Source organism: Blennius ocellaris (assembly GCF_963422515.1).
Source record: "Blennius ocellaris genome assembly, chromosome: 3".
Taxonomy (NCBI): domain Eukaryota; kingdom Metazoa; phylum Chordata; class Actinopteri; order Blenniiformes; family Blenniidae; genus Blennius; species Blennius ocellaris.
In genome coordinates, this window is record NC_137652.1 from 1,058,955 (window position 1) to 1,086,766 (window position 27,812).

Sequence of the window (27,812 nt, forward strand, 5' to 3'; positions counted from 1 at the left end):
TGCTGAGGTCAGGACTCTGCAAGGTGGAATCATAAAAACATGTTTTTACACCACAGAATTGTTCAAAATATCCTTTTGGTTGCATATTCTCCTCTGGGAACGGGTCGGATTAAGATTAACTCAGTAATTAACAGGTCTTTCCAAACAATTGTGGTCATATATTCTAGTTTAAATTCCCACAAATTAAAGCGTCAATCTCTATATCAGAGAAAAAGCTCATTAATGTGCTTCCCCAGTCGAAACTATTAAAACAAATTCATTATTGCCTCTTAAATGTAGCTGGATGTTCACCCTTCACCATATTACCAGGGTTGTCATTACATAACACAAATGGGCCCCAGAGGTGTTTTTATTTAATTATTAATCTGATTGCCATCAAGTGTAAACAAGGTGGGTTTGATTTCCACAGCTGGTAAACGTGCAGTGGTGACCATGGTAACGCTGCACAACTTAATGATTTGATATTTGTCAAAAGTGCAAAGAAAGTTAAAAAAGTGCAGCAGCTGATAATCTAACTTTATTCACTGAATAGTTTCCATAACAGGGATTTATTTTCTTCTTTTTAGTGCAATTAACCTCTGACCTGTGCAATATTACAACTCCGCTTTTAGACACGAGTCTTCTTATGTTATTTAATTAACTTATTAATTACTCTTATTTTTTCTCTTATTCCTTTTGACGTCTCGCTCTTTTGCCCACCTCATAAATAAAGTTTTGTTTTTTTCTGATTCTGAAATAATAATAATAATAATTGTTTTTGCTTATATGGCGACACTAGACTCTTTTATTTGTGAGCCGTGCTTTCACAATAAAAGTCCCCCCGGACGCATCGTGTCTCATCACTTCCAATGTTTACAAACAACCTGCGGACGTTGCCGCTTCAAACCTCCGATAGTGAATGAATGAGCTGGACGCGACGTGTTGCTGCGTCCCGCCGGAGACCGAGCCGCGTCGCGTTACAATTAAAAAATGTACCAAAAAAATTTATAAAAAAAAATTAATAAAGAGCGAAGAAGCGCCAAAGAAGCGTTAACGAGAAACCGTGAGGCGGTAAAAAAAAAAAAAAAAAAAAAAACCGCGCCGCTCCGTCCGGCGCGTGAAGCCCGAGGAGCGGCGCGGTAAACAAAGGCCCCGCTCGGCCGCAGCTCCATTTTGAACAATGCGGCCCGGCCGCCGCGGAGCGCCGCTACCTGGGGTGCTGCCGAGGGTGCTGTGGCTCCGGAAGCTGCTCTCCGTGCAGTAGCTGGCGTCGTCCTCGTCCCCCCCGCCGCCGCCGCCGCCGCCGCCGTCCCTCGGTAGCTCCTCCAGGTAGTCCGAGTCGGTTCCCAGGGCCTCCTCCTCCTCCTCCTCCTCCTCCTCCTCTTCCTCCTCCTCGAGATCCGACGACGGGTTGTTCAGGAGTTCGTCCTCGTCCTCGTCCGACCGGTAGCTGACATTGTCCTCCTCCTCGTCGCTGTTGTCGTCGTACACTACCTTGGTCTGCGGCCGCCTGCCGCCGCCGCCTCTCGCGCCGCGGCCGCCTCTCGCGCCCCGGCCCCGGCCCCTGCCGCCTCCTCTGCCCCGCGACGCCGCTGCCGCTACTACCGCCGCCGCTCCCGCTCCCGCCGCCGCCGCCGCCGCCGCCGCCGCGGAGCCTCCAACTTTCCTGCGGCCGCGGGACGAATTAAAGTTGTCCCTGTCCGCGTCCACCTCCGGGGACGCGGGGCCGCAGACGTCCGCGCTCGCGCCCCGCCCGCGACCCCGCGCCCGGGCTCTCCCGCGGCCGCCGCCGCCGCCGCGCAGCCCTCTGCCGCGGCCGCCCCGCGAGCCGCGGACTGGCCCGGGCGACGCGTCCCGTGCCGCGGGAGCGTGTTTGGGCGGCCTTCCTCGCCTCCCCCTCATCGTGGGAGAGAGCCGCGACTGTTCCGCTTCAATCTCGCTGGTCGGCGGAGCCTCGCGCACCGGAGGAGGAGAGGAGGGGGGGGTGAGGGGGGGGGATACCGGGGTCGTTCCGCCCCGGGCGATGTGGCGACGGGTCCCGACCGGTGCCCACCAAGCCGCGGTCTCGATTTGGGAGCGGAAAGCTCAGAGGCGATGGCCGGCGTCCCGCTCCGGGTCGCCTGCAGACGCCATTTTTCTTCTCGACTCTTCCCTCCGTTGAAAACACAGGCAGGCCGCGGAGCCGCGTCAAGCCGCGCGCAGGCAGCCGCGGCCGGCCTGGAAGCGCCGCGCGACGCCCCCAAAGTAAAAGCGGCCGCGGGACGTCGCCCGGGTCAAATAGTCCCGACAAAAACACACGTGTTCGTCTGTCCGGGGACGTTTAGACAATAATAATATTAAAAACCATCGGAGAAAGTGAGGCGGAAGAATGACACAGATGTTGTTTGACTTATTAGAACAAATAAAACCGAGTAAGAAAATAAGAGTAAGACTAGTTAGGACTGAACCTGCCAACACTGCGATTATTTTACTATAGTAGGTTTATTGTACTTTATTCTACACTCCCCCCCCCCCACAATCATAGTTTATTTTCCTTGTATTTCATCTTACTGTATATTTTGCTCCCCTTAGAACTTATTATACTTTATTATAGTTTGTGATTTTTATCTTATTTTTTAGTCCTATTTTTTTAAATCTACTTATTATTACTCTTTACTGTAAATATTTTTGGCCCTTAGAGTTCTTGATGGTCATTGTGTCATTGATAGTTATCTTATCTTAATGTCATCAACAATAAACAAATTACACCTGTTTTCTCATTTTTTTAAGATAAGATAAAATAAGATAAGATAAGATTTATTGATCTCACAAAGGAGAAATGTACTTGTTACATTCTGCTCTTAAGGACTCAAGAGTAGGAAAGACAAGAAATGTGCAAAGAATAGAGTAATCTTATATACAATGACTATCAAGAACTCTAAGGGCCAAAAGTATTTACAGTAGAAAGTAATAAGGGAAAAAAATAGGACTAAGATAAAAAATCACAGACTATAATAAAGTATAATAAGTTCTAAGGGGAGCAAAGTATACAGTAGAATGAAATACAAGGAAATACACTATGATGGGGGGGCAAAGTGTAGAATAAAAGTACAATAAACCTACTATAGTAAAAAATAATACCACATCATATCACAATCGTTTCACTCTCATTATACAACCTAGAATGCAATTGCCCACGACTTCTCTTCAAATAAAAATGAATTAATATAAACAGAAAAATGTGTAGGTAGAGGCATAGAAACTAAAAATACGCAGCACATTGTATGGAAACATCCATACATGAAGAGACCTATAAAGAGAGTTATTCTTTATTAATTAGGTTTTTATTATCGTGACACAACGTAAAACCAAGTTGTGGAGCTTCTGGTTCCACTGTGCAAACGAACCAGAGGTCAGGAACACTAATACATATAATAATATAATAAAGGTACAGACGCTGTCATACTGATGAAGTGTGGAGCTGCCCTGCAGCTTCCACATGGTTATTAACAGTTATTACCACCTGGTTATTAACAGTTATTACCATTGTTACCACCTGGTTAATAACAGTTATTACCACCTGGTTATTAACAGTTATTACCACCTGGTTAATAACGGTTTACCATTGGAAACACTGGAGATACTGTGTTAGTAAGCTCTGCATAGATTGTTGTTATTGTTGTGTTTCTTTTCTCTCATACTTTATAATACTCTACTTTTTAGTTACAACCTGCTTGCTCATGTGGATCCGTTGGGTTTTTCTCTTTTCTCAGAAATGACTGTGTTGTATTTGGTGCAGGGTAAATAAAGTTGAACTGAAAACTTGAATTGAATGTATTTTATTGTGTTACTACTCATCACTGTTCATGGACACAACATGTCATTTAGAAACTACCTGATTCAATTATTTGTGCAATAACTCAGTAAACTACTGTCAGACAGGCCGAATATATAATATATTCCAAATACATGTTATATTGTATAGATGCGATATTACAATAGTAATAACAACAGAGGCAATTCAGGCACATGACAGAACATTTCATCTTTCACATGGACATTCTAACGTTCACCATTAGCTCCACCTCTCCACTCCACCCTCCTCCAGCTCCCCCGTGTCCACTACCCCCCCCCCCCCCCCCCACACACACACACACACACACACTCACACACACACACACACACACACACACACACACACAGAACAACCGACTCACCTTTTTAATTATTATTATACTTGTGTTTTTCCTGCCTTGTGTTAACTTTTATGTTACTTTACATTTTTGTCACCGTGAGTGTTGTGAAAGGCGCCCGTGAATAAAATAAAATGTTTTATTTGTTGTTATTATTATTATTTCAATACATTCCGGATGTGTGTCTTTTATTGTGTAACTTGACGCTGGTGGCTCGACTGTATGTCGCGTCACGTGACTTACTATTCTACAATCGACGCAGTTGCACGCGTCTCGATAAAAAAAAGTAGTTCCCCGTGCGAACGCGGCTGGCAGGCTCACCTGCCGTACCGTCCGTTGCGGTACCGTCCGTCGCGGTTCCGTCCGTCGCTCCGCTCGTTCCTCCGGACACTTTGAACAGTCGAGGGACCGACAGACACGCGGTGAAACGCGGCGTCGGTCGTTGTCGGTCCGTCGCGGCGAAGCGAAGCGACAGGATCCGAACACTGCGTTAAACGTCGTCATGGTCACGTTTGTCCAGAGAAACGTGGATTCCAGAGTGAAAAGCTGCTTGAAACAACGGAAGACATTTTGCTCGGAGCCGCGCTGAGCACCGCTACGTTTATCTATCTAGTTCATGTAGATCTATGCAGCTCGTTGTCGTGGCCGAGTGGTTAAGGCGATGGACTAGAAATCCATTGGGGTCTCCCCGCGCAGGTTCGAATCCTGCCGACAACGTCAACACTTTTCTTCATTTAGTCTCAAATTTATCGTTTTATATTCAATTAAAAAAACGTATTCTACATAAAAGTACTACGGAACATTATTAGGTCCTCTGAAATTTTTTTTTATTCTACATAAAAGTACTACGGAACATTATTAGGGCCTCTGAAAAAAAAATTTATTCTACACAAAAGTACTACGGAACATTATTAGGGCCTCTGGACAAAAAATGTATTCTACATAAAAGTACTACGGAACATTATTAGGGCCTCATTCTACATAAAAGTACTACGGAACATTATTAGGGCCTCTGAAAAAAAAGGTATTCTACATAAAAGTACTACGGAACATTATTAGGGCCTCTGAAAAAAAAATGTATTCTACATAAAAGTACTACGGAACATTATTAGGGCCTCTGAAAAAAAATGTATTCTACATAAAAGTACTACGGAACATTATTAGGGCCTCATTCTACATAAAAGTACTACGTAGCATTATCAGGGCCTCTGAAAAAAAGGTATTCTACATAAAAGTACTACGGAACATTATTAGGGCCTCGGAAACAAAATGTATTCTACATAAAAGTACTACGGAACATTATTAGGACCTCTGAAAAAAAAAAGTATTCTACATAAAAGTACTACGTAGCATTATCAGGGCCTCTGAAAAAAAGGTATTCTACATAAAAGTACTACGGAACATTATTAGGGCCTCGGAAACAAAATGTATTCTACATAAAAGTACTACGGAACATTATTAGGACCTCTGAAAAAAAAAAGTATTCTACATAAAAGTACTACGGAACATTATTAGGGCCTCTGGACAAAAAATGTATTCTACATAAAAGTACTACGGAACGAATCAAATGAACAGCCTCTATCAACAGTGGAACAAGAACTTTACAGATTATCATCTCTTCTGTCTCACGTTTAGCACGAGCAGACATGCTAGCAGTTTATGTTTATGCCAGAGTTTTTTATTTCTTATTTCAACAACATCCCACCTTCAAGTGAAGCACGAGCCTCTGTTGGACTTTTTCTTTCTTTTGCTCGCTCCCCAATCGTATTGACGTCTGGAAGCTAGCTAGCTAGCTAGCTAGCCCTCTCTCTCTCTCACTCTCTGTCTCACTCGGTCTCTCAGCAAAATGCAGCTCATCCTTTGCACATTTGCAGAGAATGATGATACTTTATTGATCCTGAGGGAAATTCAATTCACTTGCACAAAATGGGGCCCCCCATGGCTTGCGGGGCCCTACACAGCGCGTGTTCTGCGTGTAGGGAGGGGCCCTACGCACAGCGCGTGTTCTGCGTGTAGGGAGGGGCGGGCCTGGACATCGGGGTCCGTGGACTTTCCGGCCATTCGATTTTCGTTTTGATGTCGGAGAACGAAAAACCGAAAACCATCTGATTTTCGTTTTTAGATTTGATATCGGGAAACGAAAAACGGGAGACGAGCCGGCTCACGTTTTTAAATTGAAAATTGAAAAACAGAAATCTGATGGTTTCCCGATATGCGTTTCTGAAACAAAAATCGGGAAATAAAATCCGACCGTATTTCTTTACTTCAAGTTTGAGTTGCCGGAAAACCTTCTTCGCTTGTTGGGAGGGTAAACAATGGCACATTGCGTTGCTGCCCCCTACAGGCTGACTGACTTTCTCCCACCGTCTTTCTGATTCGCTCGCATGAATTGAAATGTGAACACTTCTTAAAATGTCTTCGGACGGTTGGAAGTGCAGGCCGACGGTGTGACCAGTGGTGAAACCTCTCCTCACTGTGCCGTCAGTTCGGCCTATCAGAGGCTTTTCTCAGAGAAATGTGCAAAGAGGAGCCAGCAATTTAAAAACGAAAAACGTGAGCCGGCTCGTCTCCCGTTTTTCGTTTCCCACTATCAAACCGAAAAACGAAAATCGGATGGTTTCCGGTTTTTCGTTCTCCGACATCAAAACGAAGATGGAATGTCCGGAAGGTCCGTGTCTCATCACTTCCCCGAGGACGTGAAGTCACATTAAATCTCTTAATTCTGACTATAAAGGTTTGCAGTGAAGTTCTTGCCGTTACAACGTGGACGCCTGCAGCTTAGCTTTTTTTATTTTACAGGTGCAGCTTAAATCCAGGTGCTCTGCAGTGCAGAAAATACGGTACACCATTGACTTTACTTTACTGAGTGACGCTGAATGTTTGATCAGTCCTGGGAGTTTCTGCAGGAGGTCCTGACTTCCCGTTATGGAGGAGCTGGACAATCGGAACGTTCCAGTGACGTGAGGGAAGCTGTTCTGAAGTAACGTTGAGAATAGTGATCGGAACTGTGAACTTGAGTTTACAATTGGGGCTTTAAACAGGAATTTTATTCAATGAGAGTTTTCCAAACTAATCCAGAGTCCAACAGGTAAACAAAACAAACGGTGGTAGCCTTTATTTATGGGTTTTTAATTCCGTATTTCTGACTGTACATGTTGGCTCACTGACTGCAGCCACAACTTTAAATAAAATACAACATATTTATATCAACAAATAGGATTTAATGTGGGGAAAAAAAACCAAAGTTACACCTGACAAACGTAGAAATGTTCCTTTTGGGCCGATCAGAGGACGAATTCACAAAATGTAAAAGGTTCATGTTAAAACCTTAATGTCCGCAGACATGAGCTTCACGTGTCGGAGGATTTCTTTGCCAACTTGAAGAACAAACTGTAAATTATAACATGCAAACCATATTACCTGAATGGCCAATATTTCACCAGCTAGAACAAGTTTAAGACACAATCCAGAGACCAACGCCGTCTTCGTCTCTTCAACTCATCGGGGCCAAAATGCACTTTGACAACCTCCAAGCAGCGGCGCTGCAGGAAAACGTTCTAGAACAGCTCGATGACTTCAATAGAATATTGTCCAACGTCCTTCTTGTCCTTCATCCTGCTGAGCTCCTGCAGGCTTCCCTCCATCTTCCCCAGTTCAGACGCCAGCTTCACCTGGACACACACCAGAACAGGACTTAGACCAGGGGTGTCCAACATGAGGCCCGGGGGCCACAGCCGGAACGCCAGAGGATCTCATCCGGCCGCCAGGGGACTTTTTCTTTTTTTTTTTTTTAAAGTATAAAAATGTACGGAAGAGGATTAGGACCACTGTGGGAAAATACATGAGTTCTGGCTTTTAAACTCAGAATTCTGACTTTATTCTAAGAATTCTGAGTTTAAAAGTCTTTCACAATAAAGGTGTCCAATTTATGTGAAGTTACACTTTAGACACGTAAACTCAAAACATTTTTTCCAGATGACAAATTGTTTTAATCCTGAATAAAAATATGATATCCAGATACAGATAGTGGGTTTTTTCCCAAATATAATAATATCTAGTTAACTTTAATATGTATATTTCAGAATAGACGAGCAAACCCGCAGTGTAAAACAAAACGCTACCGGAAGTCATTCCTCCCAACAGCTGTTAGGATATTTAACAACTCTGTAAATGTCCTACATGTACCTTACACCTGCACGGAGTACTGCTCAGTTTGACCTTTATACACTGTGTACAGCAATCCTGGCAATTTACTCTATTGTTAGAGCATTTCTGTCTATTTTACTGGATTGTTTTATTTTTACTTATTCTATTTTTTTTTGCTCTTGTTTAGATATTTACATATGTTTACATATTTAATTCTTTTATTTTATAATTTCTGCACCTTTTTATCTTGAGCTGTTGTAAGTTTGTGTTTCCCCCTGGGGAGGAATAAAGCTCTATTCTATTCTACTCCAAATTCTTGCAGTTACAAAAGGATCAAAAGGATCAAAAGGATGAAAGACTTTGACATTTGTCCAGATCTGCAGTTTTAACATGTGACGTTTGACTTGTTGGGCCTCCAGAGGTCAGAGGTCAGATCAGGTTGATGTGGCCCATCAACTGAAACCAGTTTGACGCCCTGGTTTAGAGGCTTTTGCCGTTAAAGCAGCACCAAACAACAACAACAACAACAACAGGAACATTTCCCTGAGAGGCGGCTGGACGTCCGTCGGTACCTGAGACTTGACGAAGTTGTGCAGGTGCAGCAGTGACGCCCGGGCCTCAGGCGTCATGGCCAGAACGGTGAAATGGGCGTCGAGCAACAAGCAGACCCAGTCCAGGACCTGCAGACCAGCAGAAACCAGAACCAGTTGCTGCACCGGAAACCGTCTCCTTCCTCCCGTGACTCTTTTCTTACCGGGACACATGAACGCTTGTGAACGACGTACAATGTAAGGACGTTCGTCTTTAGAGTTCTTTGTAATAAAGTGTAGAATAACGTCAGAACCTGGATCGTCGACTCTCGTGTGGCGTCGGGACACAAACGTCCACTAGGAGTCACTGTTTCCTTTTATTTCACCACAATTTTCTCAAATGGTCTGATTTTTGCTGCGGAAGCTTCCTTTTACACACAATTTAAAAATGTGACACAAAAATGTTCACCTGCTCAATAAGACACTGGTGGAAAATTTACTTCCTTTTGGTGGCGCCAGTGGCTGTTTTTACTCACTAACTTACCAAAAAACTAATTTTTTGGTAGTTTCGATCAGGACTGAGGTCGATTAACAGATTTATGCTAAATATTATTTATCTGCTATATTTTTACAGCAGCCACAGTTAGTGGATGAGAACAGCCACTAAAGGAAGTGTTTATTTATGATTTATGTATTTCTTGAACGCCCAGAAAGGGTTAATGTCCCGACCTGAGCCAGACCAGGTCCTCGGAGTCCCTCCGTCTGTGGTGAAGGAGGTTCAGAACATCTGAGGTAGAGGAACTGGAGGTACTGGAGGAGAAGCTGGAGGACGGAGGAGGATTAGGATTATTAGGATTATTATATAGTTGTTATAGAGACCAAAGCAGCTACGTGACTCACAAGCGCTTGTTGAGAGGACATGTCTTTGAGATGCGGCAGGATGAAGGCGTCGCTGTACGCCGTCTGCAGAACCTGGTTCCTGTGCAGACCAAGTTAAGGTTCCACACGTCGAACCAGGAGCTGCAGCACCAGAGACTCAGTGCAGGACGGCTCTGAGTCGTCCCAACAGGACAGACGTGTCCAAAAGGATACAGCAGGACGGCTCTGTGTCGTCCCACAGGGCAGACGTGTCCCGGCGGGACGGCGGCCGTCTCTTCCTGTGGCTCCGCCTCCAAGGACTCGGGGCTGCAGCCGTTCTGCAGGCCGGCCTTCTCTCGTCTGGACATCAAAGTGTCCATGAAGGAGACGCTGTCCGGCTCCAGGTCCGTGTCCTCCATGTCCTCCGCCTCCACGTCCGACAGGCTGGAAGGGAAATGGAAGCGAAAAATTCAAAATGGCGGACGGCGAGGAGTTTCCCCGGCGACGTAACCGGAGGAATTCCTCGACGTCTTCCGGGTCAGTGACCAGGAGGAGGAACACGGATCGGGAAGACAATAGCGGCGGCGAGTGTTTTTCACACGCCAGAATCACGTGACGGCGCCGTCGGGGGGAGAAATGGCCGCCTCCTGCACCTGCTGGGGACACGAAGTCAACTTTGTCCCAACAAACATCCAAAATAAGGCCAAAAGACCAGGAATCGTTCAGACGAGACGATTCGGTTGACGGAGCAAAGCTGGACTGGAGACGAGCCGTCATGTCAGACCAGGTCCCGTCAGACCAGCTCCCACCCTGACACCCGAGGTCAGGTGACCCTAGATGTACGGCGGTAGAGGTGTGGTACCTGAGGAAGGCCTTGAGGCAGGCGCAGGTGACGGCTTCAGGGATGTCGGGGAACAACTGCAGGCAGAGCTGACACACCAAGTAGTCCCTCCGGTCCAGGGCCAGCAGGACCAGGTCTGGACAGACGCTGTGGGGCCAGACCACGGGTCAGGAACCGGGCAGGAACCCCGCCCCCCCCCCCCCCCCCCCCCTCCCCGCCTTGCCCGGCCTTACTGACCTGTGGCACAGACAGCGAGTGTGCAGGAGCTGAGTCAGCACGTCGCGGCAGCAGAAGGCTGGATCGGCGCGGCTCCGGGAAACCAGGATGGAGGCCAACTGGCCCAACGAGGGCCGGAGGTCCTGGAGGTCCGCCATGGACAGGAGCCCCTCCACCCCCTTCTGGACCTGGTCTGCTGGGCCCGTCTGGAACACAGGAACTCATGAACCCTCAGGACCTGCTGCTGACCGGCGCCGTCTACACGCCTCCGTCAACACGCCTCCGTCAACCCACCTTGCTGAGCTGCAGGACCTGATCCAGCGTTGAAGCAGTGGCGGGCTGTGTCCTCCGGGTGGCGCTCTGCGTGGGGGAAGGAGGAACAAAAGAACCCATTAGGAGTCACGGCTCTTTGATCTGATTCTCCAGTCACACTATCAAATCAAAGAGATCAAAGTTGGCTGAAGTTGCACTGAACAAAAAAAGCCACAACATCCAATAGAACCACCCTTCAAAATAAAAGTTCTATCCATCACCAGGACGACTGCAGCATTATATTCACGGCGTCTTCATTTAAACACAAACGTTCACTTCCTGATTGAAGTCGGAGAACCTACCGACTTCCTGGTCTCCACCCTGGGGGGCGGAGCTTTGTCTCCGTGCAGGACGTTGTTCCACGAGGCCACGCAGGCCGGAGGCGGAGCATCTGCAGTCATGAGAGGAGCAAGGCAGTATGTGAACCCTACACCTCACTTTATCATCATCATCATCATCATTATTACCATCATCATTATAATTATCATCATCATCATTATTACCATCATCATTATAATTATCATCATCATTATTATTATCATTATCATCATCATCACCATTATTATTATCGTCGTTATCTTCATCATCATCATCATCACCATTATTATTATCATCATTATGATGAGGACAACTTGAATAAAGTACTTATCAATCATCTTTACTAGAACCGAGAAAAGGTGGTTCTATTAATATGATGACGATGATGGTAACAAGGGAACTAGAGAAGAGTAAAGGTTTCTCACCCTCCACAGTGGAGGCTCTCAGTTTGGCTCAAGGGAACTAGAGAAGAGTAAAGGTTTCTCACCCTCCACTGTGGAGGCTCTCAGTTTGGCTCAAGGGAACTAGAGAAGAGTAAAGGTTTCTCACCCTCCACGGTGGAGGCCCTCAGTTTGGCTCAAGGGAACTAGAGAAGAGTAAAGGTTTCTCACCCTCCACAGTGGAGGCTCTCAGTTTGGCTCAAGGGAACTAGAGAAGAGTAAAGGTTTCTCACCCTCCACTGTGGAGGCTCTCAGTTTGGCTCAAGGGAACTAGAGAAGAGTAAAGGTTTCTCACCCTCCACTGTGGAGGCTCTCAGTTTGGCTCAAGGGAACTAGAGAAGAGTAAAGGTTTCTCACCCTCCACTGTGGAGGCTCTCAGTTTGGCTCAAGGGAACTAGAGAAGAGTAAAGGTTTCTCACCCTCCACGGTGGAGGCCCTCAGTTTGGCTCAAGGGAACTAGAGAAGAGTAAAGGTTTCTCACCCTCCACGGTGGAGGCTCTCAGTTTGGCTCAAGGGAACTAGAGAAGAGTAAAGGTTTCTCACCCTCCACGGTGGAGGCTCTCAGTTTGGCTCAAGGGAACTAGAGAAGAGTAAAGGTTTCTCACCCTCCACGGTGGAGGCTCTCAGTTTGGCTCAAGGAAACTAGAGAAGAGTAAAGGTTTCTCACCCTCCACGGTGGAGGCTCTCAGTTTGGCTCAAGGGAACTAGAGAAGAGTAAAGGTTTCTCACCCTCCACTGTGGAGGCTCTCAGTTTGGCTCAAGGGAACTAGAGAAGAGTAAAGGTTTCTCACCCTCCACGGTGGAGGCCCTCAGTTTGGCTCAAGGGAACTAGAGAAGAGTAAAGGTTTCTCACCCTCCACTGTGGAGGCTCTCAGTTTGCCCACGGCTGCAGCCAGAGACGACCGAGGACACTGGAACGGAATGACAGACAACGTCTTCCCGTGAGGAATGAAGAGCTGGGTGGAGAACGTCCACATCTGGAGGAGGAGAGGAGAACCTGGGCGTTAGAGGTGGAGGGGGGGGTGGAGGTGGAGGGGGAGGCAGAGGGGAGGTGGAGGTGGAGGGGAGGAGAGGTGGAGGTGGAGGAGAGGTGATGGCAGAGGGGAGGTGGAGGCAGAGGGGAGGAGAGGTGGAGGTGGAGGCAGAGGGGAGATGAGGTGGAGGGGAGATGAGGTGGAGGTGGAGGAGAGGTGATGGCAGAGGGGAGGTGGAGGCAGAGGGGAGGAGAGGTGGAGGTGGAGGCAGAGGGGAGGAGAGGTGGAGGCAGAGGGGAGATGAGGTGGAGGAGAGGTGGAGGCGCCCGGCTGGGGGCTTCTGCTGTAAACTGCTGTCAGGCTGTGAGGAGGAAGTGGGACCCCGCCACAATAAGAGCAGACACATGATCTACCAAAGTCATACAGTCCTCCGTCAGCACCCAGCAGCTGGGAGGACAGGGAACCTTGGCCTGCAGGGCGGCGCCAGAGAGACATGGTGTCACAACCCGGGTAACCAGAGTACCTGGTAACAGGAGTACCTGGTAACAGGAGTACCCGGTAACAGGAGTACCCGGTAACAGGAGTACCCGGTAACAGGAGTACTCGGTAACAGGGGTACCCGGTAACAGGGGTACCCGGTAACAAGGGTACCCGGTAACAAGGGTACCCGGTAACAAGGGTACCCGGTAACAAGGGTACCGGGTAACAAGGGTACCTGGTAACAGGAGTACCTGGTAACAAGGGTACCTGGTAACGGTAAACTTCCAGTCGTCTTGCAGACCCTACCTGTCCGAACATCTTCCCTACCACCTCCCGTCCAGCCTGCAGCGTCTGGAAGTTTGTGTTCCAGATGCAGAGAAAGTCTGAAACATCAAATAGAACATCAGAACCATAAACATTAATCTAATAGAGGAGGGGTGGAGGGGCTTCAGCAGAGGGGTGGGGGGGGGGCTCCAGGGGGCCTTACCTTTGCCGGCTCCAGCAGAGGGGTGTGGCGCCCCCACCACAGCAACATGGGCCTCATCCAGGACCAGGACCGAGGCGGCCTCCAGCAGACCGTCCCCCACTGGAAGGGCCAGCAGCAGGGTGCGGGGGAGGGGCAGCGGCGGGGCCCCGTCCTCACCCCCGAGGCCCCGCACTGGGACCAGGCTCTGGTACACCCCCCCACTGGGGTCTGGACAGGGACCAAGACACCAGGTCAGGTGGTCTGGATCCACAGACCCTCAGTTCTCTACAAGACAGTCTGGACACGTCTTAACATTCTGTCTTCGTCTCAGTTCACTGGAGGAAAGGTAAGGTCGTCACTGGACAGGGTAAGGTCGTCACTGGACAGGGTAAGGTCGTCACTGGACAGGGTAAGGCTAGTCACTAGACAGGGTAAGGTCGTCACTGGACAGGTCGTCACTGGACAGGGTAAGGCTAGTCACTAGACAGGGTAAGGTCGTCACTGGACAGGTCGTCACTGGACAGGGTAAGGCTAGTCACTAGACAGGGTAAGGTCGTCACTGGACAGGTCGTCACTGGACAGGGTAAGGCTCGTCCCTGGACAGGGTAAGGCTCGTCACTAGACAGGGTAAGGCTCGTCACTAGACAGGGTAAGGCTCGTCACTGCACAGGGTAAGGCTCGTCACTGCACAGGGTAAGGTCGTCACTGGACAGGGTAAGGCTAGTCACTGGACAGGGTAAGGCTAGTCACTGGACAGGTTAAGGCTCATCTTTGGACAGGGTAAGGCTCGTGCCTGACTTACAGAGGTAGAGCAGGCAGATGTGTCCGTCCCTGTAGGACAGGGAGAAGCTGAGGGGGGCGTGTCCCGGCTGGTCCGTCTCCAGACGGTACCTCAGGACAGAGTTGGGCTTCAGCCGGTGCAGGTAGAGGAAATGTTGTCCCTTCTGTGTGGGACACAGGACGTAGGACACAGGACATAGGACACAGGACATAGGACACAGGACAGCTGGTCAACCATCAGGAATCCAGGACAAGAGACGACGACCTTTGACCCACAAAGAATCAAGTCTTCTGGTTCTACCTGCTCCGTGGTGAAGACGACGCACTGCTGCGTCTCCACGACGACGTCCGAGCTCCACCTGGTCCAGAGAGACACACCAGGACACCAGGACATCAGGACACCGGGACACCAGAGACCAGTTGCTTCAATAAAAACAGGAACATTTCAAACCTGATGGTTTCTTCTGGAGACAAAACGTCTTCGATGTCCTGCTGGGGGGACGAGAGCAGAGCGTCCAGCAGCCTCACCCCCCCCCTCTGGAACAAAACCACCGGCTCCCGTCCTCCACTGCAGTGGACCCTCCACACATCTGAAGACACCTGGAGACAAACCAGGGGGACACAACCAGGGAGATAAACCAGGGAGACAAACCATGGAGACGAGGACAACAAGTTAACTTTCTGGGTACTTTGTCTTCTGAAGACACCAGGATCAAAGTGTCTCTTCTGAAGACACCAGGATCAAAGTCTCATCTTATTTCTGTCTCAAGGTTCCAACATGTGAAATGAAAACCTTCTAAACGGAGTTTGACAGAAGAACAAAGTGTCCTCGATCCAGAATAGTTGACAAAACCAGAAATACTGGACGTCTTCGTCCCTTCAACTCCAGAAGAGAATGTAATGTCACACGTACAGTAGCTTTGAAGGCTTTGTCCAAGAGGACGTCTTCCTCCTTCCAGATTCTGACGACCTGGGGAGGAAAAGACAAACCAGGTGAAGAAGAGACTCTGAATCTACGGAGACATTTGATCTTCACGTCCAGACGAGTCTCACCTTGTGGTCGGAGACGGACACGTACTCATTACTGAGACGGTTAAAGACTGCTGGACAGGTGAGGGCTTGTCCTTGTCTCACCGTCCAGCTGGACAGTCGCTTCTGGTCCGACACCTGCCGGGAGACAAGAGGACAGAAGACGTCTTATTGAGACAACCTGCTCTTCTTCCTCACAAACACCTCGTCCAAGACAAAAACATTCCATTTATCTGATTTATTGGTCATTTAGGACAAGAGACGTCCCTCCAGTTTTTATGGACACAGGAAGCAAAGAAGACGAGCTGCTGGGACGAAGAAGACGAGCTGCTAGGAAGAAGAAGACGAGCTGCTGGGACGAAGAAGACGAGCTGCTAGGAAGAAGAAGACGAGCTGCTGGGACGAAGAAGACGAGCTGCTAGGAAGAAGAAGACGAGCTGCTGGGAAGAAGAAGACGAGCTGCTGGGACGAAGAAGACGAGCTGCTAGGAAGAAGAAGACGAGCTGCTAGGAAGAAGAAGACGAGCTGCTGGGAAGAAGAAGACGAGCTGCTAGGAAGAAGAAGACGAGCTGCTGGGAAGAACGCAGCAGAGATCATCTACATTCCTGATGAACTTTATCAGCACGTGAAGCTGCAGCCAGCTGCACGAGCCGGGATGCTAGCCGGGATGCTAGCCGAGCGCAGCAGCTCGCCTCGGCCACGGCAGCGCGTCTTTTTCACGGTACCTTGTACAAAGTCACGCATCTGTTCCCGTGAGTGACGACGACGTGGTCGCTGTCTCGCTCCTCTTCGATCCCCTGGATGCCCGAATGAGCGTTATTATCTGGAACCAGTCCGCACAACGTGTATCCCTCGTACAGCGCCGCCATGCTGGACGAGAAGAGACTGGAATCTCGCTACGTCTCGCGAGAGCAGAGCGAACCGCGAGACTGGGGCTTCCGAGCACAAGGAGGAAACCTTTCATAGAAGCCTGCCTGGCGCCGCCTGTGACGTGCCTCCGGCGCCGCCATCTTGGAGAGGTCTCCCGCTGTTGCTCAACGAAGATCCAGGCGAGAAGAGCCACACAAACATTCGAAGCTCGCTTGCTAGTCCACGTCGCAACACAAATAATACCTCGTTTTAAAGCTGAGGAAAAGCTCTATCCAGTGGAAACTTCGTGGAAAAATTATTGGGAGGTGGGAAAAGTTTGCCACGTAAAGTTGTGAAGCGCGTTTCTGTTTTGGGTCGCGTTTGCACTTATCGGCCACCGTAGTAAAGAGTTCTGGGAACTACTCAAGTGGTGGAAAAACGATATTCAAGATAATTCTCCAGTTAATTTACCAGAAGTCAGACCAAGATCCATGGGATCTACTTATATGGAAGATTTACAGTGGTGATATTGCCTTTATTTTCTTTCATTTGACCGACTGGTTGTGTAAATTAAACTGGTTTTAATCTGGTTAACATCTACGAGATGTTTTGCTGCACAACAATTGCATTGCATCTTCATGCTCTCCCTTTTGTAATGGTCTGGCTGTCCGTAATTTTGATGTACTTTAATTTGTAGTAAGTAAAAAAGTCCCCGGCAGGGATCATACAGTGTTGAAGCAATGGTACGCTACCATATTGGTTGAAGTGCTTTATTGTCCATCATATGACAAAACAAACATTCTCTCAGACGACACAGAAACTCTCCTTTATCCCTCGATGATCCACTAAACATCTGGATGATCACTGATAAACACGTCGGCTCATTCTGGATGATTTTGCGTCAAAAGAAAAGTACCAAGAGAAGATTTGAATCACCTTCTCAACAACATGACGAGTTCTTATTCCCAACGTGTGGCTGATTAACCGACACTCTGGAAGGAACCTGAGACGGCAACATGTTTATTACATCTGTATTTACAAAGATTTGTCTTGAGTCGTATTGTTTAGATTGTTTTGTTTTGATGTTGTCACCAAATCGTGTTTCTCAGCAGAGCTTCATCTTCGTCGTCGGTGGGATCTGCAGCTGCTTCAGCACTGTTTGATTTCTGAAGGAAGCGACTTCCAGTATAAACGATAATCAGTGGCGCTGGGCTCTGGAACGAGACAGACGGAGACAGAACGTTTTAACGAGACACTTCATGCTGCAACTGCTGGACGGTCGATCAATTCTCCTGAAAATGAAGCAAACTTCATCTAGGTTTTTTTTTTTAGTTTCTAAATTCCACTGTGGAGGCCATCCGGGGAAGCCTGTGGCGCCAACAAGCGGTGCATGATATAGTGAGACCACTTTCAGTCCTTACGTTCAAAGCACTGGGGGACGATGAGTCTTCCATTGACGCACTGGGTCGATATGGCGTAGCCGCAGTTCCTGGCCGTGTTTTTACAGTAAAGCGAGATGATTTCTTTGTGGAGGATTTTGTTGGGCTTGAAGTCTCCAATCCAGATTTTTACCCCTTTGTATAAGATCCTGCCCCTCTGGATGCCAACCTGGCAAGGAGCTGGGAATGAGGAGAAAAACAACTCGACATCGACGCCATATTGAGCATCACTGCTGCCAGACGGGAATATAAAACAACCATCAGGCCTGTTGCATCTGACTGCGGTCTCATTTAGCAATATGACAAATATCAGCAAACTATAAACTCATTGTTCACATTAAACTTTGGGATTTACAGTAATAAGTCTTGGATTAATGAAGATTTCCAGCAAATAGTTGTGTGACCTGTAAGGCCTTCACTCTGGCAAAATGAGATATTAATGAAATGATGCTTTTCTAAAGTTATAAACATGATGACGTGTCGACATTGACGAGCGTCACTGATGAAACGACGTCACAGCCGGTAAAGAAAAGGTTCCGTGGTGATGAATCCTAAACGATGTAAGTGGTAACGGGATCAACTGAGAACAACAATAGAACTTGAGGATTAAACAGAGAAATGACTGATTTAACTGAGAATTGTCGTTCTTTCCGAAGCACGCTGATGTTTGGTTGCAGTCGTACCCATACACGACGGCTTCTCTGACCAGGTCCCGTCCTGCTGGCAGACGGTCTGCAGAGCTCCGTCCAGGACGTGGTCTCCCAGGCAGCCATACTTCACCGTCTCCTGGTAGTCGTACCTCCTGGGGTCGCTGCTCGACATGTAGCCGTGGGCGATGTTCTGCGGCGGCGGGCAGGTCACCACTGTGGAACAGGGCAAGGCCTTTTGTGGATTCCAACACAAATGTAGCTGAACCTCAATGTGCTTTCAGATTTCCATCATTTCCTGGTCGGTCGTGGCAGATCCTCGTCTCTCTCCAGCTCCTCCAGCAGCTCTACACTGAAACTGGCTGAATGTTCACGTTGTCCCTGTTTTCACCTCCGCCCAGGAGTTCAGAAAAATCACCTGTATTTACTTGTCTGTTTACAAGATATCTCCCAAACTAACGAGCGGATCGTCAATAATATTGGTACACTGGTGCTTTTTGATCAAAGGCACAACCCATTAAATACAAAGTAATACACTTTTAACCTGTTTTATCCAAACTGCCACAATTAAAAATGTTAGAAGGTGAAAATGTTTGCGACGCCTCTGGAACGCCGCCCGGCCTCCGTACCTCGACATGCAGGCGTCTCGGTCCAGGTGCCGTCGGCGGTGCACGCCGCCTGGGACTCGCCCACCAGAACGTAAGGGGGGTTGCACCAGTACGTGCCGCTGACGCCGTAGTGGGTGGTGTTCCCTCTCACCCTGGTGTCGTAAGCTATCAGCCCAAACTCTGGGATCGGCGCCAGACCACAGCTCACCGCTGCAACCAGAGAGAGACATCAGTGTGTGCGTGTGTGTGAGAGAGAGAGAGAGAGAGAGAGAGAGAGGTGGAGAACATACGTGTGCATTCTGGTACAGGTGTGCTCCACGTTCCATTGGCTTGACAGGAAGCAGAGCTGGAGCCTTCCAAAATAAAGCTGCACAGACGAGTGACACTTATTTCGTCTCCAAACACTAAAGTTGCCTGACCTGAGAGTTGCAGGTTCCTACTCTAACAACAAAGATACACCTGTGTATTATAGAAGGACCAACGTAGAAGTGATAAACACCATCGACGTTTCCAGCAAATCAATGAGTTTCCAAAAACAATGCTGATATGAATGTCTATAATATGGTATGCAATTAAAAACAACTTTACTTTACCCTTTATCACAAGTAAAGTTGATGGTACTCTGGTACACAGTGTCCTCGTAGTACATTTCTCCGTTGAACAGAGGCTCTGGACTGGGACATCGCTTGGCTGCAGGACAGAAGAGACACGACGGAGGACAGAAGAGACACGATGGAGGACAGAAGAGACACGACGGAGGACAGAAGAGACACGACGGAGGACAGAAGAGACACCACGGAGGACAGAAGAGACACGACGGAGGACAGAAGAGACACGACGGAGGACAGAAGAGACACGACGGAGGACAGAAGAGACACGACGGAGGACAGAAGAGACACGATGGAGGACAGAAGAGACACGACGGAGGACAGAAGAGACACCACGGAGGACAGAAGAGACGCCAAATGTCAAAGGTTGAAGTTTACTGTGAGGGAAGTCGCTCCATCCTGCGTCAGAAGACCAGGAAGTACTGGGACTTCTACTCCTTCACACCTTATTGTTTATTAAATATACATCATTAAATATATATATGATTATTTATTGAAGGGGAGTTCACCAGGAAGAGTACAGGGAATGTTTCACATGCTGAGATGGATAGATAGATAGATGATAGATAGATAGATAGATGATAGATGATAGATAATAGATGATAGATAGATAAATGATAGATGATAGATGATAGATAAATGATAGATGATAGATGATAGATAAATGATAGATGATAGATGATAGATGATAGATGATAGATAGATAGATGATAGATGATAGATGATAGATAGATGATAGATGATAGATGATAGATAGATAAATGATAGATGATAGATGATAGATAAATGATAGATGATAGATGATAGATAGATAAATGATAGATGATAGATGATAGATAAATGATAGATGATAGATGATAGATAGATAAATGATAGATGATAGATAGATGATAGATGATAGATGATAGATAGATGATAGATAGATGATAGATAGATGATAGATGATAGATGATAGATAGATGATAGATGATAGATAGATGATAGATAGATAAATGATAGATGATAGATAGATGATAGATGATAGATGATAGATAGATGATAGATAGATGATAGATAGATAAATGATAGATGATAGATAGATGATAGATGATAGATAGATGATAGATGATAGATGATAGATAGATGATAGATGATAGATAGATGATAGATAGATGATAGATGACAGATGATAGATGACCCACCTACACACAGTAGTTTGGTTCTGGTCCACTCCCCGCTGGCGCCACACACGATCTTGCGCGGCCCGGACACTGGAGTGAAGCCTTGCCTGCAGGACAGCGCCACCTCTGCCCCGGGGCTGTAGTACCTCTGGAGTCCGGCCACCTCCACGTCCTTACCCAGCTCCGGCCGGACGCACACTGTGAGGACGGAGGGTCGTGACGCCGTGGTCAAAACCAAACATTCAGTTCAGTCACATAGAAGTCATGCATCTTGTTTGTTTGTTGTTGTTGTTGTTGTTGTTGTTGTTGTGAACCAACACATCTCAGTAATGATGTTTTCTTTACCCTTCTTCTTAATCAGCCTGATAAACCACACAGTGTTCCTGCAGTGGAAACACACCTGAGCAACAACACGAGCACACAAACGGTCTCAAGGACCAGATTGAATAAGCAGCAGGTTCCTCGTCCTGCAGTACAAACTGAACACACCGACTCAACACACACACACACACACACACACACACACACACACACACACACACACACACACACACACACACACACACACACACAGGATTCATCCTGTTGTTAAAGCTATGAAGTCGAGGAAATGAAGAAATAGACGCGGCTCAGACCAAACGATAAATCAAAGTAAGGACAGCGACCCTACCGTTGTGCTGTTGGGACGTCACGGTGGTGAACAACACCAGTGGACTCAGAAGTAAAACCAGTGTTCGACCCATCCTGGTAGAAAACGCTGGTCTGGTGTGTGGTTTGTCTGGAAGCTGTGACTCGTCCTGTCGCTGCAGTCTGTGTTTCTGTGGGGGTGAACAACGGAGGAGAGCGTGGAGCAACTTCTGACCGGCCTTGTTTTCGTTCGGCGGTTTTTTGTTGCCTTCTATTTGCCCAGATGTGTTGTAATCCATGTGACCCTTTACTGGAACTTACAGTGGACTTTCCCTCGTTGCTGCAACATTAATGAGCAACACAACATGGATTTCTGCGTCACGTTGGTTCTTTTTACAATTTGCTCAGTTGTTTTGCAGAAACTTTACTTAATTACATAAAAAGCTCACGCTGAAAGACGAAGCCATTTAAAAGACACACTGTGAACAAATTCTACACCGGTAATGATGACGATGATGATGATGATGATGATGATGATGATGACCTCTAACAGTGAAACCTCTGAACAGACTGAGGGTGAGTGCAGTGAGAGGGTGAGTGTTTGGTGGAGGTCAGAGACAATGAACAATTTGTCTGTAGAGTTTGTCGATGACGCAACTGTTTTTGGTTTTTTTTGCCTTCGTCGCTCCCTTGTATTCCTACAATATGTACTGGAAAGGATCTTTGAGATTTATTGTCTTTCATAGATAAATGATGAAAACTTTGAAGTCTTTAGAATCACACACTTTTATTTTCATCACAAGTACCACAGCTTTGTTTTTTATTGTCAGACAAAAACTGCAACACAAGCAAAGACCATCAAAGCAAATAGTGTCGTTTGAGGCCTTTCATCTCATCGTCATTGGGTCATTTATGACGCAGGACTTGCAGGAGGGAAAGTCGTACACATGGTGATTTCTGATGGGAGAGTTTTGGCCCTTAAGTTGTACTCAACTTTACCCGGTTCTACGTGAAAATAGAAAGAAGAGAGAGGTCACTCTAATGTTAAAACATCTGACAACACGTATGACGTATGCAGTAAATGTTTGTTTCATAACATTTTCTTACCGTAACCCTCACCCTTCAACCTCAACCCTCACCCTTCACCCCGAACCCTCACCCTACACCCCTAACCCTAACCCTTCACCCCGAACCCTCACCCTTCACCCCTAACCCTGCAACCCTAACCCTTCACCCCTAACCCCAACCCTAACCCTTCACCCCTAACCCTGCAACCCTAACCCTTCACCCCTAACCCCAACCCTAACCCTTCACCCCAACCCAAACCCTGCAACCCTAACCCTTCATCCCTAACCCTAACCCTTCACCCCTAACCCTTCAACCCTAACCCTTCACCCCAACCCTAACCCTTCACCCCTAACCCTCACCCTTCAACCCTAACCCTTCACCCCTAACCCTCACCCTTCACCCCTAACCCTTCACCCCAAACCCTAACCCTAACCCAAACCCTAGCCATAACCTAACCCCAGCACGGTGTGTATAAAAGGCAACAAGCAGCTCTTATAAGTTGGCTGTGGTTCAACTAAATCAGAAAGTTCCGTTCACAAAGTCGTGTCCATCCATTCCTTCCCTACGGTTCAAACAAAAGTTGAGCGACTAATTAGGATGCGCCAGGCAGGAGGGTTTCAGCCATGTTTGGAGAAGCACACAGACCGTTTTGTCTGTAGTGGCTTGAAGCAGACTGAGGAAGCAGGGAGGAACTCAGAACTCACCCACAAAGCAGGGAGGGATGGGGAGGGTTCCGTCGTTGCAGGTGGTGGCCACCGGGTAGCCACAGCGCTCCTCTCTGTTCAGACAGTAGAAAGCCACGTGCTCTCCGTGGAGGATTCGATTGGGTTTCAGGTCTGAGATCCAGATCTTTCTGGCATCGTAGAAGATGCGTCCTCTTTTGATGCCAACTGAGCAGGGAGCTGGGCGGAGAAACACAGTGAATATAGCGTTCTCTAACAGACAGACCCAGTGTGTGGTAGTCCAGTCAGGCCACACTGATTACACGTTCCTCTCCCACATTGCTGAAGGAAGTGTTTTCTTCTCGCTACTCTCGCCTTTCTGTCAGAGCCAAAGAACTTCTACTCATCGAGGTGCAGAAACACTCTAAAAATATCCCTTCAAGTTTGCTTTTCAGGCAGGCTTCTGAAACCGAAGCCCAGATCTTTGGCCATAATATGATTTGAATAGACATTTGAGGGCTTGGACGACCAGTTTCCGGTGTGTTGGCACTGGACCTCGGGCTCGCCGACCAGAGCGTAGTGCTCATTGCAGGCATACCTCACCTTGTCCTTGTAGCCATGTTGTCTCATCACCGCAAACGTGATAACACCGTTTTTAATGTTGGTGGGGATCGGGCAGCTCACGGCTGGAACAGAACAACCAGGAGGAGGGAAACAGTTTCCGTCAAGCTGCCCACAACAAAACATAGAATGGAATTTAAAGTTTTTCTATTTGTTGGAAGTTTCTGAACAGAAGGAAACGTTTGAGCTTATTTGCAATGCAGGTCATGTTAATGACCTACAGGCTCATATTCTGTAAATCCACTTCCTGAAGGTTCTCCAGCAGTACGACTCGCCTCCACACCCGGAACGACGCCCCAGAAGAGAACAAAGTGTGTCTCTCTCTGTCCCGGGCTTGTTCCAGGTTTTAAAAAGTGTGTTGCTCCAAGCAGCCAATCAGAAATCAAACCCTATATAGTGTCATATATATATATATATATATATATATATACATATAGTTTAGCCAATCACAATCAAGGTAGGCTCCTCCCCCTTTGACTCCTCCCACAATCCGGCAGCTCTGCTCGGGCACATGGCAGCACGAGAGGAAGTACTTCCTCCTCTTGCCATAGATGGGCGTGTGTGGGGGCGGGGCCAGCCCAGCTCACACAGACACAGCAGATTTTGAATGCAGCTCCTAGGATCCAGTATTCTATTGGAGGAGAATACATTTGGAACACAAGGTTTCTGGACCAACGGGACCAGGAGGAGGAGGAGGAGGAGGAGGTGAAGAAGGAGGAGAGGAGAACTTTAAAGTTTCTTTGGACTCTTTAAATGCTGAGTCATCACCTCGGCACACGGGGGGTTGGGTCACGGTGCCGTCGGCCCTGCAGGAGCCTCTCTCGTGGCTCGGTGCTGCCGGGGCGTTGCACTCGTACGTCCAGGTTTGCCCATACATGGTGTTGGAGCGGGTGACGGGCCCGTCGTGGACGATCCTCCCGTCCCGCGGCGGCGTGGGGAGGGGGCACGTCACCGCTGCCGGCAGAGGAACAATCACCAGCAGCTCTCAGAGGCTCGACTCACCAAAAACCCCTGGCAGGTCTGAGAGTCGGGCTTTAAATCAATCAATCACAGAAAATGAAGGAAAATGCAGCAGAGTTTCTCTGCAGCAGAGTAAAACGTTAATAAACCCAAAGTCCTGGTGGTTTTGTGTGTAAAGACAAATTAGGACGTTATTATGTTGACGTGTTCAATTTAACATGATGAGTTAAATTCATTTCTTTTCTACTGAAATATATTTATATTAGTGCTGTCAAAAATAACATGAAATGTTTAATTTGTTAAAATCTTTTTACGTAATTAACCTAGTTTTGTTCACTTCCAGGTTTATTTGCTTTTTCCTTCCCTCACCAGCTAAACAGCAGGTTGCCAGGTTGGCTGACCAGGAGCCACCAAACTAATATAATATAATAATTTCACAAGTCTGTTTCTAGAAATATTAAAATCCTTAAAGTGGTGGAGCTGCACTGGATCTAAACCCAGACTGATGTCAGACGTTTATTAATTATATTATTATTTATTTATGTTTTTATTATTTTGCTGATCTCTGAGAAAAACAGTTTCACCAAAAGGACGTTATAAAAATAGTCTTTTAATTTAAACATAGTCTCTGTGTGTTGAGTCGACATGAATTCTGTGGTTTTCTCTGAATAAATCTCATTACAAGCTTCAGTCTTAAGAGAAAAACAATCCGATTAATTAATTAATTACATCAAATGGTGCGATTAATTAGTTACATTAAAAATCTTTTTTTTTCTTTATGGATAGCGTTAGGATTGAAGGGTTAGGATGAAGGGTTAGGATGAAGGGTGAGGGTTAGGGTTGAAGGGTGAGGGTTGAAGGGTGAGGGTTAGGGTTGAAGGGTGAGGGTTAGGGTTGAAGGGTGAGGGTTGAAGGGTGAGGGTTAGGGATGAAGGGTTAGGATGAAGGGTGAGGGTTGGAGGGTTTGTGTCACATGTGCATCAAGTGTTGTTTTGCATGGTGGCTGACCAGACTCTACTCCACAGTAGAGTTAGGGGTAGGGTTAGGTTGGGGTTCTGGGTAGGGTTAGGGTTAGGGTTCTGGGTAGGGTTAGGGTTAAGGTTAGTTTTACGTGGTGGCTGACCATACTGTACTCCACAGTAGGGTTATGGGTAGGGCTGACCATACTGTACTCCACAGTACCTTTGCACAGAGGAGGCTGGCTGCTCCACGAGCCGTCATGCAAACACCTGCTCTCATTGGCTCCGATCATGACGTACCTGAAAGCAGGTTCAGGGTCGGGGTCAGTTTGTGTTTCACCCTTCAGGGTCAGTCTGCAGGTGACCCTGCTAGCTTCCTCTCACTTCAGGGTCAGTCTGCAGGTGACCCTGCTAGCTTCCTCTCACTTCAGGGTCAGTCTGCAGGTGACCCTGCTCGCTTCCTCTCACTTCAGGGTCAGTCTGCAGGTGACCCTGCTAGCTTCCTCTCACTCCAGGGTCAGTCTGCAGGTGACCCTGCTCGCTTCCTCTCACCCGTCTTCACAGGTGAAGTTCAGCACAGTCTTGTACGGAGCCTCTGTTCGGCCCCCGGCCAGCGGCTGCAGGGGTCGGGGGATGGGACACGACTTGGCTTGAGAAAGAGGACATCGTGGAGCGTTACCAAAATAAAAGGCTTGTTTGTTCTGCAGCTGGACGGCTTGAGGTTCATTGCTCTTCCATCTGATCAAACATGTTGATTGGCTCTGAGCCCAGGTTTCACTGTTTCACTATATTACTTAATTATTTAATTCACAAACATTCTGGTGCGTCTTTTCTTCACTTCTTCAAACTGAATGTTGGAAATAAACAGAAACGTGTTGAAATGAGGAAACCAACAGATTCTTTGATTCTGTGATGAACGGTTCCATCATCCATCCATCCTCCATCCATCCTCCATCCACCCATCATCCATCCATCCATCCATCCATCCATCCTCCATCCATCCATCATCCACCCATCATCCATCCATCCATCCATCCATCCATCCATCATCCACCCATCCATCCATCGTCCATCCATCCATCCATCCATCCATCCATCCATCCATCCATCCTCCATCCATCCATCCATCATCCACCCATCACCCATCCATCCATCCTCCATCATCCATCCTCCATCCATTCATCCATCCATCCATCATCATCATCCATCCATCCATCCATCATCATCCATCCATCCATCCATCATCATCCATCCATCTATCATCATCCATCCATCCATCCATCCAACCATCATCCATCCATCCATCCATCCATCCATCCATCCATCCTCCAACCATCATCCACCCATCCATCCATCATCCATCCATCCATCCATCCATCCATCATCCACCCATCACCCATCCATCCATCCTCCATCATCCATCCATTCATCCATCCATCCATCATCATCCATCCATCCATCCATCATCATCCATCCATCCATCATCATCCACCCATCCATCCATCATCATCCATCCATCATCCATCCATCATCTATCCATCCATCATCATCCATCCATCCATCATCCTCCACCCCCCAGTGTGGTCCTACGGGAACAAGCCAGGCTGGAGGTGCTCCACTCCCCAGTAGCAGTACAGGTGCTCCTCCCAGGTGAGGCTGTGGAGGGCAGGTAGCCTGGTTCACAGGTGAGGATCAACTCGTCTCCAACCTCATAACCCGTCTTCAGGCTGGTTCCGTCCACCCCGTCAGCGAGGGCCGGCCGTCCACACGCTGCGCACACAACCAGTATTTCAGTGCAAAGTCAAGGTAGCGTGGAAACGAAGCGACATTCCGGGACGCGGCTCACTGCAGGTGACAAGCAGCGTCGTGGTCGGTGCAAATGTTAAGACACAAACAAACAAAAGACGGCGATTCAACGGAAATGACTGCAGCGTGACGGCAGGTACAAACCAGGACAACAAACAGAAACACATGAATCATTGATTGTCTTTACCGTTCTTGGCCGTGACAGAAACACACAAGGCTGCTTGGAAGAGGAGCAACGATATGAAAGTAGGAGCCAT

The 27,812-nt window shown here is 47.7% G+C and overlaps 4 protein-coding genes across 4 annotated transcripts in view; all 4 read right to left on the reverse strand.

Annotated features, from left to right (window-relative positions):
• LOC308128585 (nucleosome-remodeling factor subunit BPTF-like) overlaps window positions 1-2,129 on the reverse strand; it is a 49,507-nt gene extending 47,378 nt beyond the window's left edge. Inside the window, 1 exon segment of the mRNA XM_080494197.1 lies at window positions 1,191-2,129. Coding sequence (XP_080350323.1) covers window positions 1,191-1,881 — 691 coding nt within the window. The 5' untranslated portion in view covers window positions 1,882-2,129.
• Window positions 2,130-7,259: 5,130 nt separating this feature from the next.
• On the reverse strand, window positions 7,260-16,410 carry nol11 (nucleolar protein 11; the record flags this gene model as incomplete). Its single annotated transcript, XM_080494194.1, has 18 exons — window positions 7,260-7,822; window positions 8,870-8,977; window positions 9,557-9,649; window positions 9,728-9,806; window positions 9,920-10,129; window positions 10,548-10,673; window positions 10,764-10,948; window positions 11,037-11,102; window positions 11,357-11,445; window positions 12,666-12,789; window positions 13,573-13,649; window positions 13,754-13,960; window positions 14,535-14,676; window positions 14,814-14,871; window positions 14,964-15,112; window positions 15,426-15,482; window positions 15,566-15,679; window positions 16,267-16,410. 18 exons carry the CDS (start codon window positions 16,408-16,410, stop codon window positions 7,709-7,711), a joined length of 2,142 nt encoding a protein of 713 aa, XP_080350320.1. The 3' UTR covers window positions 7,260-7,708.
• An 877-nt stretch (window positions 16,411-17,287) lies between these two features.
• Window positions 17,288-21,604, reverse strand: LOC308149151 (beta-2-glycoprotein 1-like). The gene is made up of 8 exons (XM_080520822.1): window positions 21,523-21,604; window positions 20,874-21,050; window positions 19,678-19,774; window positions 19,375-19,451; window positions 19,106-19,294; window positions 18,513-18,692; window positions 17,812-18,009; window positions 17,288-17,604 (listed from the first exon to the last, which is right to left on the reverse strand). Exons 1-8 carry the CDS (start codon window positions 21,593-21,595, stop codon window positions 17,540-17,542), a joined length of 1,056 nt encoding a protein of 351 aa, XP_080376948.1. The 5' UTR covers window positions 21,596-21,604; the 3' UTR covers window positions 17,288-17,539.
• A 785-nt stretch (window positions 21,605-22,389) lies between these two features.
• LOC308149154 (beta-2-glycoprotein 1-like) lies at window positions 22,390-27,812 on the reverse strand (the record flags this gene model as incomplete). Its single annotated transcript, XM_080520824.1, has 8 exons — window positions 22,390-22,484; window positions 23,252-23,449; window positions 23,716-23,895; window positions 24,599-24,784; window positions 25,973-26,049; window positions 26,302-26,398; window positions 27,340-27,519; window positions 27,743-27,812. The coding sequence occupies 8 exons, from the start codon at window positions 27,810-27,812 to the stop codon at window positions 22,390-22,392; spliced, it is 1,083 nt and encodes a 360-aa protein (XP_080376950.1).